Consider the following 14,960-nt stretch of genomic DNA (forward strand, 5'->3'; position numbering starts at 1 on the left):
GATGGGGGGCCGCGGTGGCTGTGGTAGAGCGTTCACCTCTTGTGCATGGGGTCCCGGGTTCAAACCCTGCTCCCGCCAAGTGAACTTTGTGGTGGACAAACACCGTGTGCGTGGGTTTTCTCGGGGTTCTCCCGTTTCCTCCCACTTCCTTCACTCCACCATTTTCATTCATTTCTCATAACCACCGTTTCCTTTAGCCTAACCGGTATAACCGTGGGACGTAAAACTCAAAAATTTCATTTCATTTTTCTTTTAGGATGTTTCAGATATTGTCAGGGCAAACAGAACTTGTCCACAACATTAATAACCACGATAATATTTTTTTACATTACAGAAATTCTTTTGAAACCATTATTATACGATATATTTTTCACGAATAACAAATATAATAATAATGATAAGATCGTATTAAATGTGACAGATACTGAAGGATTGAGATAGTTAGTACATTACTAAATTTGTTGTTTATTTGCTTTTAAAAGTAAAGAGGGTGGTAATACTAATACAAACTTAAAAAATCGAATTACATTACGGTCAGGATAATGGTTGGATTGTGATCAACGTCCAGGACTTTTTATGCGTCGAGGCTAAGGGAGAAGGTGATGATTAGATGGATGATAATGGTGGTATAAAGGAAGTAGAGAAAACCCACGCACATAATGTTTGTCCACACAAACTTCACTTGGCTAGGGCTGGGGAGAACTAGGGATCCTACATACCAGAAATGAACGCTTTACCACCGAGCCACGCGGCCCTTACGACGGATTTCTAAATCCCTCTCCACCCACAGAAGATGTCATTGCTGGTATGTTGGTCTACAGTCCGACTGATTCATCATGTCTTTCTTAGACGAGGTGAAATCGTTACAGTGCTGAACTCCATAAAATGTATCACAAACTTGTCCGCAAATATGCATCTATAGTAAACAAGCAATTCTGTCGTGCAAAGGGCGGTGCAGGCTCTCTATGAGTTGCAGCGTATTCCCCTGTTATCTTTCCCACTGGCTACTTCCTCCTCCGACATCTCGATAATTTGGAAAGGAAGATCCTCCCTGATGACTGGGCGCTGTTATGTGAAATTGAGAACTTCTCGCAGACTCCAAATTTCTTTCGTCACGGAATCTACTCGTTGGTAAAAATGTATGGTTGCAGAAGGCAAATATTTTGATTAACCTAATATTCTACTTTTTTCTTCTTCTTCTTTGACCTTTGGAAATTCTTCTTATTTCTTCTTACAACGAGCAAAAGAGGACAGAAGAAGAAGAAGAAGAAGAAGAAGAAGAAGAAGAAGAAGTAGTAGTAGTAGTAGTAGTAGTAGTAGTAGTAGTAGTAGTAGTAGTAGTAGTAGTAGTAGTAGTAGTAGTAGTAGTAGTAGTAGTAGTAGTAGTAGTAGTAGTAGTAGTAGTAGTAGTAGTAGTAGTAGTAGTAGTAGTAGTAGTAGTAGTAGTAGTAGTAGTAGTAGTAGTAGTAGTAGTAGTAGTAGTAGTAGTAGTAGTAGTAGTAGTAGTAGTAGTAGTAGTAGTAGAAGTAGTAGTAGTAGTAGTAGTAGTAGTAGTAGTAGTAGTAGTAGTAGTAGTAGTAGTAGTAGTAGTAGTAATAATAATAATAATAATAATAATAATATTAATAATAATAATAATAATAATAAGTTTTCCTGCATTTAATCCGTCTTATACTAACAATGAAAGTGCTGAAAGTAAAATTTCCAAAAATTTAAATCTATCTATCTATCTATCTATCTATCTATCTATCTATATATATATATATATATATATATAATATTCGTATACTTTATATTCGTATAAAGTATATATTATATACGTTCAAGAAGCAACGGTTACTAATGCTAACAAAAGGTCAGTTCCACGACTTCTATTAATTACGTACATGACTACCCACCTTTCTTTAAAATCATCTACATCATGACTAGTATCAGCATGTGAAGACTGCTTTTATACCTTTCATGTATATATAACTTCTGTGAATTTAAGAAACTGACTACTCCGAATCAAGATCAAAACAACTATAGAGAAATTATACAGTAAATCATTGCCTTTATCTACAAGCACCTAAATCGTTACTTTGGAGACGAAGTGTTTGCAAACAAAATCTAATAATAATAATAATGTAAAACTATGAAAAGAATTGGGTGTAAACGTAAGATTTTAAACTTAAATTTGGTTCAAATTGAATCTATTTACACTTAAGAGTACTCATTTTCACTTCTATCCAGAAACACACCTCTTTGCCTTGAAAAAAACTCGAACTACACCATGAAGGTTGATTACACTAGCTATGTATTAAAGTTATCTTCAGAACTATTATCCACGGCATAAAATAATCGAAAGAAAATTAATTACAATCCAATAACATTAAGAGTATAACATTAAAAATATACAGTACATCAACCAGAATCACTCACTTGGCAGATGCATTCGTGCACACTATGTATTCTACATCATCTGTATAAGGATTAAGGAAAGCAAATGCTGACGTTCTCAACCATATCCATTCCCTATTCTTGGCCCGGAATCTGTACATCACTGACATCACCTGACCCTTCAACTTCAGAACTGAAAACAGTAATGGAGAACATGTTGTAAGTAGCGAATAAGGTAAACTTTATTAACTGATTTGGATGTAAACCTGTACACCAAGAAGTCTTTTAAATATAATGTCCTTAACTTTTTCGCTGAAGAAATATTGTTAGTAGCCGGGACAAATAGGTTAAACAAAGTGTTCTAGTATAGAATTTAGCATGAAATGAATTCAACAGTAATTATACATTAGATGCATTATCGTGTTAAATTTGACCTTATAATTGATAACTTGCATTCACAGTTTAAAGAAAGGTACTCAGACACACTCATTTTACTCTACCGTTTGTTATAAAACAGTATGTTTTATGACATACCCCGTATACCTGAATAATTTGCCTTTGTGTCAATGCATATACACATAGTCGCTGCCAGGTTTAGAAAATATTTCACTAATTTACAAATGTGAAAAAGGTTTTCTACATTTGCCACAGACTACACAATACCATAACAAGCACAGAATAATAAACTACTTCGAATCGTCATATTCACCTGAGAAATCCTCTTGCTTTACTTAGTATACAATTTTGATCATTAGAATTGTTAATTCGAAAAGATACTTATATCTCGCTTGTCATATTCAGTTGTTCATTAAATATAAAGTTTTATTCGTTATTAAAGCTAGAAGTTCACTCCGATGCTCTCACTGATTCCACCTATCGGTACATACTTCCACCATTCAATATCTTTATATCTCTATATATCTACAATAAAAACCTGACTCCGGACGAACCAGCAATCTACGACATTTATTTCATTACCGATCACATTCCTCATCTTTTTCCATTACTGCACAAAGTTCCTCACCATTAGCAAGGGCTTCCCCCTGTGTTCATTAATCCCGAGTGGCCCCAGGACACAAGATATAACCCTGCATCTGTTTGATTAACATATTTATGTTTGTGACGTGCTAGCACTTAATCTCATTTATCATTTTCAATCCTTCATAATTTCACTGTCCACGTGCTGCACCTATTCTATATCTTTGATTATCTTGCACTGATGATTAAATATATGTCTGATTTTTTTCGCACTTATTTCACTTTTTTTCTCTTTGTACTATATAATTATGCAATCTTACAGTTCTGTACGACTATATATTTATATCAGTATAAATAAAAATAAATGTAGAATGATGACATAAAATTAAATGATGACTCCACAAACCTCTTTAATAGTTTGCTCCACTCCAGCTGTAAATAAAAGTCTTTTAGTCTATCCCTTGCTATTTCTTGCAACTATTGTGTATATAAGAATTACACGCCACAGAGAGGGCGTAACTCTTTAAAAGGCAGGAGGACAAAATTTATTTTCCATAGACTCCTACTCTATAAGAGAAACCCTAATGTCTGTTCCCCCTTTTTAAAAAAAAGTACAGCTAAAAGCTCAATAAAATACTCCACCAACTACCAGGCACCATATCTTTATGTTCCGTAGTAAGACAACAGCGACGTTCAATTGAAAATGAAATTAAATCTTTTATTTCAAATAATCTGCGCAGGTTTCCCAGCAGGACATTAAAACAATATAGGACAGTTGGTTTATACAATAGAATATTATGCTCTACAGCACAAATACAGTAATAAATAAATAAAAAAATAAAATAAAATAAAAAAATGTATTGTAAGGAAGGCCACCCTTCACCCCAATAGGCAACCGGAAACAAGATTTTGATTAATACAGAATAAGGATATATATATATATATATATATATATATATATATATATATATATATATATATATATATATATATATATATATATATATAACCTTTTGCTTTTTAAACTTAATAGACTTGCTGTATTGTTTTGGAAAAAAGAAACTGATTGAAATAAATGACTAGATTTACTGATTAAAGAAAAATGATCAACGTATTTTCCTCTCAAACAAACAATGGAAAAGAATTTCATTCATCACAGCTCTGCAATATATACACTTCTAACAACTGTTATACAACATAAATCTCAGGCCTTTTCCAGTCCATAAATAAGTTCCAAGATTTTCACCCTTTTTCTGCTCTCCATGACTTTTCCCGAGAGTTTTCACAACACACTTTTATTTCCAGGTTTTCCAGGACGCGTGGGAACCCTGCATATTATGTACAGCAATATTGGAAGGCGCTGGGAAAGTTGGTGAATTCCAACATACCTCAATGGCCAGCCAATACTGCTGCAAACACTGCTGAAAGGAAACGCTGATATAGCTTGCGTTATAAGAAACTAGAGCATGGCAAGGTTCCTCAGTTAAGCTTCGCTGGAGAAGAACAAGCACATAGGAAGAAAAAAGAGTAGACATGGGACAATAGGAAAAATCAAATTATTATTATTATTATTATTATTATTATTATTATTATTATTATTATTATTATTATTATTATTATTAATAATAATAATAATAATAATAATAATAATAATAATAATAATAATAATAATAATAAGAATTAGAGACTAGTCCTAAGAAAAAAATGCTACGGACACATTTAACATATTGCTAATATGTAGCAATTTAAATCATCACTGGAACTGCCCTTGGCTTATATTTTTAATAATTCAGGAAATAAAGGACAAGATTAAAATTTAGGACAAATATACACACATTTCCAAAATATAGGAAAAAATAGGAAAATAGGACAGCTAAGAGGCCTGCCTGCGTCACTCTTCTAAAGAAGAAGAAAAACGTACTTGAAAATGAGTGCTTTTCCATCGAATCATTGGTCTCCACGCACAATTCGAGAATCTCTGGTTTGAATTAAACGCAAGATTGTACTAAAAAATAAATCACCATCATAGATATTCTGCCACCATTGGCATGTCACTTGTTGCCAACTGAGAAGCTACCATGCAACATGGTCTTCAAACAAATCCTTTGTCTTGTAGATATTTTCTGTTTTACTATCGTAGAATGTAGTATCTTTCGCCTTTCCCTCTCCGTCACTGTACCTTCTAGCACGTCCTTCACGATACAGTTCCTTCTCAACCATTTTCTTCTTCTGTCATGGTTCCTTTCTCTTCATGGTAACGTTTGTTTTCTGTTCGAACCAGATAATTTCTCTATTCTTCTTCACACCTACATTTACAAAGATCAATCTTTTTTCGTCGCTTCTGCTTATTACTTATTTCTGCCTAAAGAGTACAATTTTAATTCGAAACATTTTACTACTATCTAAACTCTTTAATTAAGGATTCATAAGATAGCCTTTTCTCTTTCCTAATACTTCTTTTCCCATTCCTAGCCTTGCTTTTGTTATTTCTAACCTTTATTTTCATACCATATTCTTCATAGTTTTGACCTCTGTTGCGAATACTTTGTTTGGTTGGTTGGAGTATAGCGTCCCCTTGCAGTACCAAGGCTATATGAGAAGTGGACCTACAGTTTAAAGTGGAATCCAAATTACCATGTGTTGAAGTGTCAAGACCTTCCCAGGGGAATCGAACCTGGGATCCTATACACTAAAAGTGCGCGCACCAGCCACTAGAGCACGTCTGGGGCTGCTGTAAACATTTTGCAATTGATATACTATACTGACATAAGCAAATATACATCTACAAGGCGACATGATTTCGTGAAAACGTCCAACGACTACGAACACTCGAGAAACAGGTAGGTGGCAGTATACACATGCAATAAAACTAGTGGGAGAGTACCGAAAGGAAACAGCTGTGAGAATAAGACAAGAGTTCGCACAAATGGGCATTGAGAGTGTAGTAGAACTCAGCGCACCATTAGTAGCATGTTATATGTACCATTACCGAGTGTTCACACCATTGTAATGCAATTCAAACGGGACGAAAAGTTGCATACACTCATAATCCGTTCAACCGGAACCAGTGCCACGCCTGAAACCTGCAGTCGTCCGGAGCTGAGGTCAACAATTCGGTTTAGCGATGTTTGCATAGTGCGAGAATGTAACTACGCGCAGTCAACAATAATCTTCTGCTTACAAAATCACACATGACATGAAAACACCGAAATACAATTCGGACACCGTCATGAGCAAGAAGCCATACTATTCTGAAACCATGCTGCATTCTCTCATGAAAACCGATTCTGTCAATTCTCGGATAGCGATCGACAAATTACGATTCACTGCAATTCCACCATCCTATGATAAAATACGGCTCCGTAAGTGTCATGCATGGTATGGGGAGCAATTTGGACAGGCGGTTATAACCTTATCCTTTTGCGATGAGAAATACATAGAGGTACTGGAAGGTAGATTGGTAGCCTTCATTAAAGCAGAGGTACTGGAAGGTAAATTGGTAGCCTTCATTAAAACAGAGGAACTGTAGTAGAAAGTCACACAATTAATGATGATACTGTCATATTAATGATTGGCATCTCTGCAATTAAAATTGCATAAACGGGTCCACACACAACACGTGCGATGACTTATTAAATACTATACCGCTTAGGATTGAAGCTTTACGTGTTATCAAAGGAGACCAACAACATCAGGATTGGCTCCTTTTGTGCGTTGGTCATAGCACTAGCCATAGGCTTAATTTTCGTGAGTCTATTTGCTTTTGTCAGGGTAGTTGATTTCTTAATAATGTGATTTTTTATTATATATATAACAAGTGCAAAAGGTAATATTTTTGGCAGTATTTCATCTTAAAGATCTCGAGAACATTATTACACACTCATGTGACTTACTATCTCTGCTGAGGAAACTCAACTCACAAGTAAAAAGTTTACTTCTGAAAAGGTATTCTAAACTCCAGTTAATAAGTTTTCCTATTATTACAGCATCGGGAAACAACGTCTTTCAGATAACTTCATTTTTAAAGATCGGTAAGTTTACTCCATATCTGACACTGTTAAACTGTATAGATCTCAAGCCCTCTCCGCTGGTCTAGTGCCTGCCTAGTACGTGCCCTTTTGGGTTCGATTTCCGGTCGAAAAGCATTAAAAATTGAGGTGCATTATGGTGGTTCGGATTCCACCTTGAACTGTAGGTGCATTAATTACAGCCTCGGTACCAAAAGTGAGCTTCAACTTAAAAGAGAAATATGTCAGAGTTACACTTTCCTCTATATTTACTATGTAATTACACTTTCCTTTGTGGATCTCTTTTACACAAAGTCCTGATTGAAGTTTCTATTTACAGATGAGGTTTGAAGTCACTAATAAATTATAGACAAATAAATAAAATACATAAATAAATAAAACAAGAATCATCAAATGAGAGAGAAAAACATACATACCCTGTTCGAAACTTTCCTTCATATGAGTTTGATCTTCTGGATGGAAGAAGTCAAAACATGACTTCCCAAGCAATTCTGGTGGAGAGTATCCCAAAAGTCCCATTACCCTTTGATCAACAAAGGTAAATTTTCCTTCCATCGAATGTCTGGAAATGAATTCTGTGAAGAAATGGAACGGACAAAATATATACATTAGGAACAAAAATAAAAGTGCAATACTTGTGAAATTTCATTCTTACACGGATACATTAAATGTTTATTTACATTAGATTCAATTTCGGCGTCTTTAGCGTAAAACCTAAAAAAAAAATGGCGAAATTCTTAGTTATATTTTGTTACAGACAACAAACATAAGAACTTTGATATGTGTTACCGCATATTGAGAAATTAAGGTTAGATTTAAGTATTCTGAACGTACTATAGTACTACGACTATTTTGCATACGAAGAATGAAGGTAAGAAACGTAAATGATACGAACTCTATCCTCCTGCCGCACTTACATTTTACTTATAGTTAGTTACTAGTAAAACAAAATATTCAAAGTATGGCCATATGAAAATGAGTTACGATATTCATTTCATATATCATGTTTACAATGAAGCTGACCGAGTGGCACACTACTGAACGTTTTGTGTATTTTTTCTCTCTTATGAAAAACTCTTGGCTCGATATCTCTTAGGATGTCAGGGCCTACCAGTCACCTTGTAACACTTTGGGTGATGTGTAGTAGCACATCGGCACCCCTCGCCATTAATGCTAGCATTCTAGACTCGAGTATTCTTTCTTTTCAGTAGCTCCCCAATTCTCCTCATGATGCTGCGAACACCGCACTGCAAATACCAACTGGTAAATACATACAGGTTACCCATCTTTCCTTTCAGCAGATCCAGAACTGCTTATTTTGCTGATCTCATGAAAAGCGGCATTTCAGTGTCGCTACGCCATTGGCATTTCACTCTTCCGAACCGATCATAAACTATGATCTCTGAAAACTCTGTTTGTAGTGTTTCATTCTATTTCTCTAGATGCCAATACAAATAACGATTATTTTGTGTGTTTATATATATATACAAATTAACCGACATGCAAATTTACTGACAATCAATATTGCATGTTACTTTGTAATTGAAACTTATCCAATACGTTCGGTCAACGTAGTAGAAGTAAATACTTCTTCGTCACTATCAGATCACTATTGTATTTCACAAGTATATTAAAAAGAAAGCGAAGTAACAACTCTTGCTTATTTAATTTGAATTATTCGTAGTTCGAGGGCTTTTCCAACCACGTTTAACTACATTGTAATTAGTTCCTTACAACGACGCTGTAATTTGGATATATTGCTTGTTCCTTCAACATAATCATCTTTAAAATATATTAATTATTATAGTTATATAAGCCACTTCTAATCAACTAATCCGTGAAAAATTTTATTTTATGAGTGTTGTGCAGAAGTCAATTAGACAAAAAATTAATGTATACCATCTCGTATTCTTTTATAGTGCCTTGTGAAACATGTTTTATGTTTCAAGTCTAGTCATGCAATGCAATAAATACTTACATCAATACAGGATTAATTTAGCTTCTACAACAAAGCATTAACATTTATAAAGGAAATATATACACACCTGACGACGAATTCGACCCAGAGAGATCACTTGTGTTAGGAGTTGATGTGACTTGAAGTCGACCAATAGCTACAAGGCAGCAGTGCGAGGCCGGATGCCCCTCTTCATCTGTAGCTCGCTCGATCTGTACACCTACAGCGGCAGCAGAGAACATGTCAGTTTCTGCGGCCAGATACAGGAGGGAACAGACCACATGAGTAAACTGGACAACAAAGCGAAAAAAGATGCCAACGAGAACCACCATGTCCCCATCTTTGTTCACACCTTCCCATTTTCCTATTCACTCATATGTATGATAGAAGAAAAAAAAAAATTGTGAACGCGTCCTGACTGAAAACTACAAATTTTTGCATAATATGACGTGGAATCGTATCTCTAAATTTTCGATCAAATCATCTAGATCAAAGAGTTCGTTCTTATAAACGGACAGAATATCGAAATTAAGTTTTCAATATATTAACTTATTCAAATGAGCGAAGTTAAGTAATAGGTTTATGTCACTTATCCAGTTGCCATTAGTCAATGCCAAATATATTCGGTAAAATGCTACATAATTAACTTATTGTAAAAATTAAGACTAAACACGAAACGATTTATTTTTATTCTTTGTCAAAACTTATATTCTGATTTAAAAAAAAAAATCCCACATATATTCTAGGTATATGCCAATACAGCTCAGCAAGCCACGAAAATAATTCTGTTCGTATAAACAATTAATCCACTTTTATGCGAAATCCATAAATCACACAATACTATGGGAACATGCATTGGCAAGTCTTGAATTCTTATTAAGCTTTGTTGGCGTTACTCATTTAACCCTCCCTCCAACATGGGAAAAACACACTTGTACATCATTATAAGAATTATATGAAATAACGAGTACTATCACGTTAACAATAAATAATTCAGTATAGTATTCGAACACGGCAAGTCTCTGAAATATAAGACCACTAAGTACAGTCTCTACATACAACGAACAAAACTTAAATTTTATATTGGCTTCTTTTGCTTCTATAAATTAGGAATTTACTAAACATCCTTTTCATGAAAACAAAACTAAATATTCACTCGCAAGTAATGTAAATATCTATATATTTATCTGTGTTATTCATATATTTCACAATTCGAAATTAAAAGCTTACAGCAAATAAATGAAACTTGTTTTACAAAGTATAATATATTATTGCAAGCGAAGAGTGCGAAGCAAATTACCTATTTCTACATTGTACCCTTTTCCAGTTACTTTCTTTCACAATGGGAAGGAAAGAAGGAGACAGGTGGTAAATTAATAAAAGCTAAAACTAAAAGCGAATTAAAGTGTTGCTAATTGCAAATTATACTAATATTATTACTATTAGTTATGTTAATTAGTAGTATTAGACTCGGTGGTTTCGTAATTGCCAAATTAAACTATTATGAAAATACATTAAAACAATGCATTTTAGAAAATTCAGTTTGTTCATATTATACATTAACAGTGCTAACATGTTATTTTGGTAAAGCTCAAAATAAGGTTCATCTACTCAAGAAGCTTTCCTGGAACTTTAAATCAGCTTAAAAGAAGGAAATCTGAAATCTCTTCACATCTGTGGATTCGCAGTATTTAAAAGATTTTGGAAACCAAGCACTCAATGTTTCGGAGATCACATTTGTCCCGATGTATGATCTAATAATAAATGGTAGTTAAATCATACAACAACAAATATAATCTCAAAGATGCTGTCCACTTTGTTTCTCTATATTTTGCCCAGGCCTCTAGAAGCATAAGTTTCTTGACATTGTCTTTTGTTTTCTGTTACGCTGAACGTTGCTGAGAAACGCGCGTTAACAAAAACTTTTCGTTAAGGATATGTCTCATATGTGTCAATTGAAGAAAAGAACTGTTGCATATTTAAACCCAAATAATCCTGGATTTGATCCTAAATCCGACAATATTGACTGAATTAAGTAACACTCACCTATAATGTGCCCTGGGAATCCTAAAATGATTGTTCTATTCCTAGCATTATTTCGGCAATCAATTCTGAATCCTTCAACAGCTGGACAATAATGAAGAACTTCGGCCTCACCTTTTTTTTTTCCTTAATTTAGTCCTTTTTTCACACAAACCACAAAAACTGGTAATTAAGTTATCGAAATGTTAAAAATCAGTACACACGGTAACTATTCCCTGTTCAGCGTAACCTCTAAACTCCGATAAACAAAATATTTGTATCCTTCCGCCTGTCACAATTACGATTGGCTAGTAATGTATCGCTCCCACTTCCCACGGGGAGGTGCAAATTATACACGTGCATTTTGACAATACTGTCTCGTGTTGTCCAGATACTTACAACAGCAACAGAAAAGAAAGAAAAAACTCGAAAGATAAAAAATAAAAATAAAAAAGAATTTCGCTGGTAAACAATTGTAGCTTAGTGAGTAAAGGTTTACCTTATTGGTGTTTCAGCACAACACTCGCGGAACCGGGATCCATGCCAGCCATCTTTCAGACTTTAAAAGCAGAACACGCCTTCACAGTTGAATTGGCGCCATAATTACTGCGCATGCTTAGTGTTTATTTCTATTGTTTCATTAACCACACTCGATTGCAGTATTATTAGATAATCCGCATTATATTTTTGTCATTTATAATAATGTAGTAGTTTCATGTGGAGCTTCATAGTGAAAGTAATAATCAAATCATATGAACTATTTTGCGGAGGAGTACGAGCGTCGGTAGGCTAACAGCAAATCAGCTAGATTTAGTTTCATGTGGCTTTGTTTATCGCAGTTTAGAGCTTAGGCCGAACAGGGAATAATAACTTGCCACTACCAAAATAAAAACAAACTACGATATTGCTCTTTACAAGTGTTTTATATAACTTAAAATGTATCACTTCACTTAAACTGGGTTTGTGTTAAAATCTTTATACGTGTTTCACTTCAATCCAAAACTGTACAACGTGTTACGTTGTATAAAACACGTGTAAAGAGTGGCATCGTAATTTGTTTTTATTTTAGTACAGCTAAATTGTGAGTTACTGTGTGTAGTGATCTCGTAACACTTCAGTAACTGCAGTGCTTTGTGTGGGAAACGAATACGATGTAAAAATTATGAAGTAGAAATTCTCTCCATTACTGACTTTTCGAAGGCAACACGACTGGTTAGAAATCGTAATAGGAATGGAAACTTCCAGCATTCCCAGGGCATATCATAGGTGAGTGTTCTGTTACCCAAAGTACGGACTGAGTATACTCCATCCAGCGAATGAAGAGATAATATTGACTCTACTCTATGTTCTTTTTCCCCCGGAAAGTGCACTTCAAGGGATGCCGCTCACTAGTGATAAGACATAGTGATGGTAGTCTAATTAGTAAAAATATAAATTTAACAAAATATGAGCAACATTATTTGTCATTTGAAGTATTTTGAATCTTTTATTCATGTCTGAAACACTAATGGTTTCATTTTTCTAACTTTTTAGTCCAATTAGTAAGAATTAGTTGGAAATCGCTTGAAAACCAGTAGTGAGCTGCCTGCGCAACACGTGGCTCTCAAGGCAACGAGAAGACCCTAAGCTGCAAACTAACGTGAATTAAATACACCTTGTATGACAGATATAAGATTTGATTATTTTATTTTCAGTTTTGCGTCCCTTTCAGCAGCGAGGCTATATGAGACATGGTTCTACATCTTAACGTGGGATCCGAACCACATACGCTGCCAAAGGCGTGTACGCTAACCGCTTAACCATGAGGGAGCTCCAGATATGCTAAGAAAACGAACGTATGAAATCAGTGGCTCCTTCAAAGAAATTTACACAAAAATAAACATGGAAAACTGAAATACAAAGAAAAAAAGTATGTAAACATATTTTGCAATCTGCAAAAGAATGTACACAAAGAAAAACATGAAAAATTGAAATACTGAGGAAGAAGGAGAAACTTACGGAAAAGGAAATACACACTTTGTATTTCTTTCTTCCTCAGTATTTCAATTTTTCATTTTTTTTTTTTTTTTCTTTCTTTATAGGAATTCCTTTACAAGGGCCACTGATTTCTTCATTCAATTTTTAAATTAAAACTCTCAAAGGAAACAGCAGAATTTTCAATATTTTTTAGTTCAAAGTGATTTTACTTGAAAAGAAGGAAGAATCATTGTATCAGGTATGTAGGTATTTTTTTGATGCTCAGCGTAGCATTACTAATTCTTATAACGCTAAATAATTTGTTTGGTCATTAGCGCCGTGTAATTTTGCACAAGCCGAGGAGAAAGAAGAAAAGTAAAGGAAGTTAAGTTTATAATACATACTATTCTGTTATCGTTAAATCGTTGTTATCCGTCCTCGCTGCTAAATAACTGTTTACATTTTTAAAAGGTCGCCCCTACTGGGATAGACCATGAAGGCCCAACGGCTGTATCTGGAGGTAAAGGCGCCACATTTTCTTGACTTCGATGACGCAGATGATGAAGCCAGCACCACGGTACGACTCCTTTATTTCCTCTACCACAGGTATACATTTTAAACAGGCTGGATAAATCCCACTCAGAGCCACATGGGAATGAGAGTAGAACGAGCAAAAATTCTCGCCCCAACGGGAGATAGATTCCGGGCTGCCCAGTTTGACCGCCTTACTGACTACACTACTGCATCTCAAATGTTTTATGTAACAGAATATAAGAGATATGCGATCTAGTTATTGTGTACAAAGATACATATAATTCGTCATATTCTCCTTCAGAATAAAGATTTCTCGATATTGTTTATGTGTCGGCAAGTGAATGTACATATTCTATACTATATGTTCTTTAATAGAGATAATCACTTTTGCTGGGTATAGAATATTTTCGTTTTATATAAAGCTGTATTTGTGAGAAAGTTTCTACAGGGTAAGAAATTATTAATGGGTAGTTTTTACTGCGATCGTACCAGTAATACAGTACTTTAGGAGAATTATCTACATGTTCTGCGAAAATAAAAGCAGGAATTGTGAAAGAAGCATTCAGGAGGGAGGAAAGCACATACTGGGTATATATCTTAAACTTGCTATAAAACTACACTGAAAATCAAATCAAATCCAGACCTCCCTTACTTTTTCTCACTGAAGGGGTCCACTGAATTTGCGAACGTTCAAGACTAAAGTGATAGATGAGTAAGAGAGGTAAATACGAGTTTAATGGAAGCTTGTGATTTTGTTCAGTTACAAAAAACTCCACATCATATGTCGCGAAAGCCAGATGATCTCAAATTTTTGGGCACGAAATTCCGAGGGAAAGAAATCTTGGATTAAGAAATATATGGTATTTTAAGAGTTTCATATTGTTCTTTCCCCAGTTTGCTCAATTTGGCTCAGAGCGATGAGAAGTACGTTACGTACTCAAGAAGACTGAGAACTTTTAACCAATTTCTAAAATTATTTTGTATTATGAAATATGGATGCCTCAATTCGAAACCACAGATAAGACGTTAGTATAGATAAGAGAGTATATTACAGATTTGGTTATATATGCTTATAATGACGTAATTCTATTTGGTCCATTCCAACC

The 14,960-nt window shown here is 34.7% G+C and overlaps 1 protein-coding gene across 6 annotated transcripts in view; it reads right to left on the bottom strand.

Annotated features, from left to right (window-relative positions):
* The window catches only part of tgo (Aryl hydrocarbon receptor nuclear translocator homolog tgo), a 538,844-nt gene that overhangs the window by 30,663 nt on the left and 493,221 nt on the right, over nt 1–14,960 (bottom strand). For 5 of the 6 annotated variants that reach the window (XM_081748036.1, XM_081748031.1, XM_081748012.1 and 2 more), the window contains 3 exons: nt 9,431–9,592; nt 7,802–7,960; nt 2,422–2,572 (listed from right to left, as the gene is read on the bottom strand). In XM_081748036.1, the coding sequence (XP_081604162.1) occupies nt 2,422–2,572; nt 7,802–7,960; nt 9,431–9,592 (472 nt within the window). The remainder of the gene's footprint in view (nt 1–2,421; nt 2,573–7,801; nt 7,961–9,430; nt 9,593–14,960) is intronic. The other variant, XM_081748021.1, reaches the window with a different exon arrangement.

The sequence above is a fragment of the Thermobia domestica genome, chromosome 2, assembly GCF_964235325.1.
Source record: "Thermobia domestica chromosome 2, izTheDome1.hap1.1, whole genome shotgun sequence".
Classification (NCBI taxonomy): domain Eukaryota; kingdom Metazoa; phylum Arthropoda; class Insecta; order Zygentoma; family Lepismatidae; genus Thermobia; species Thermobia domestica.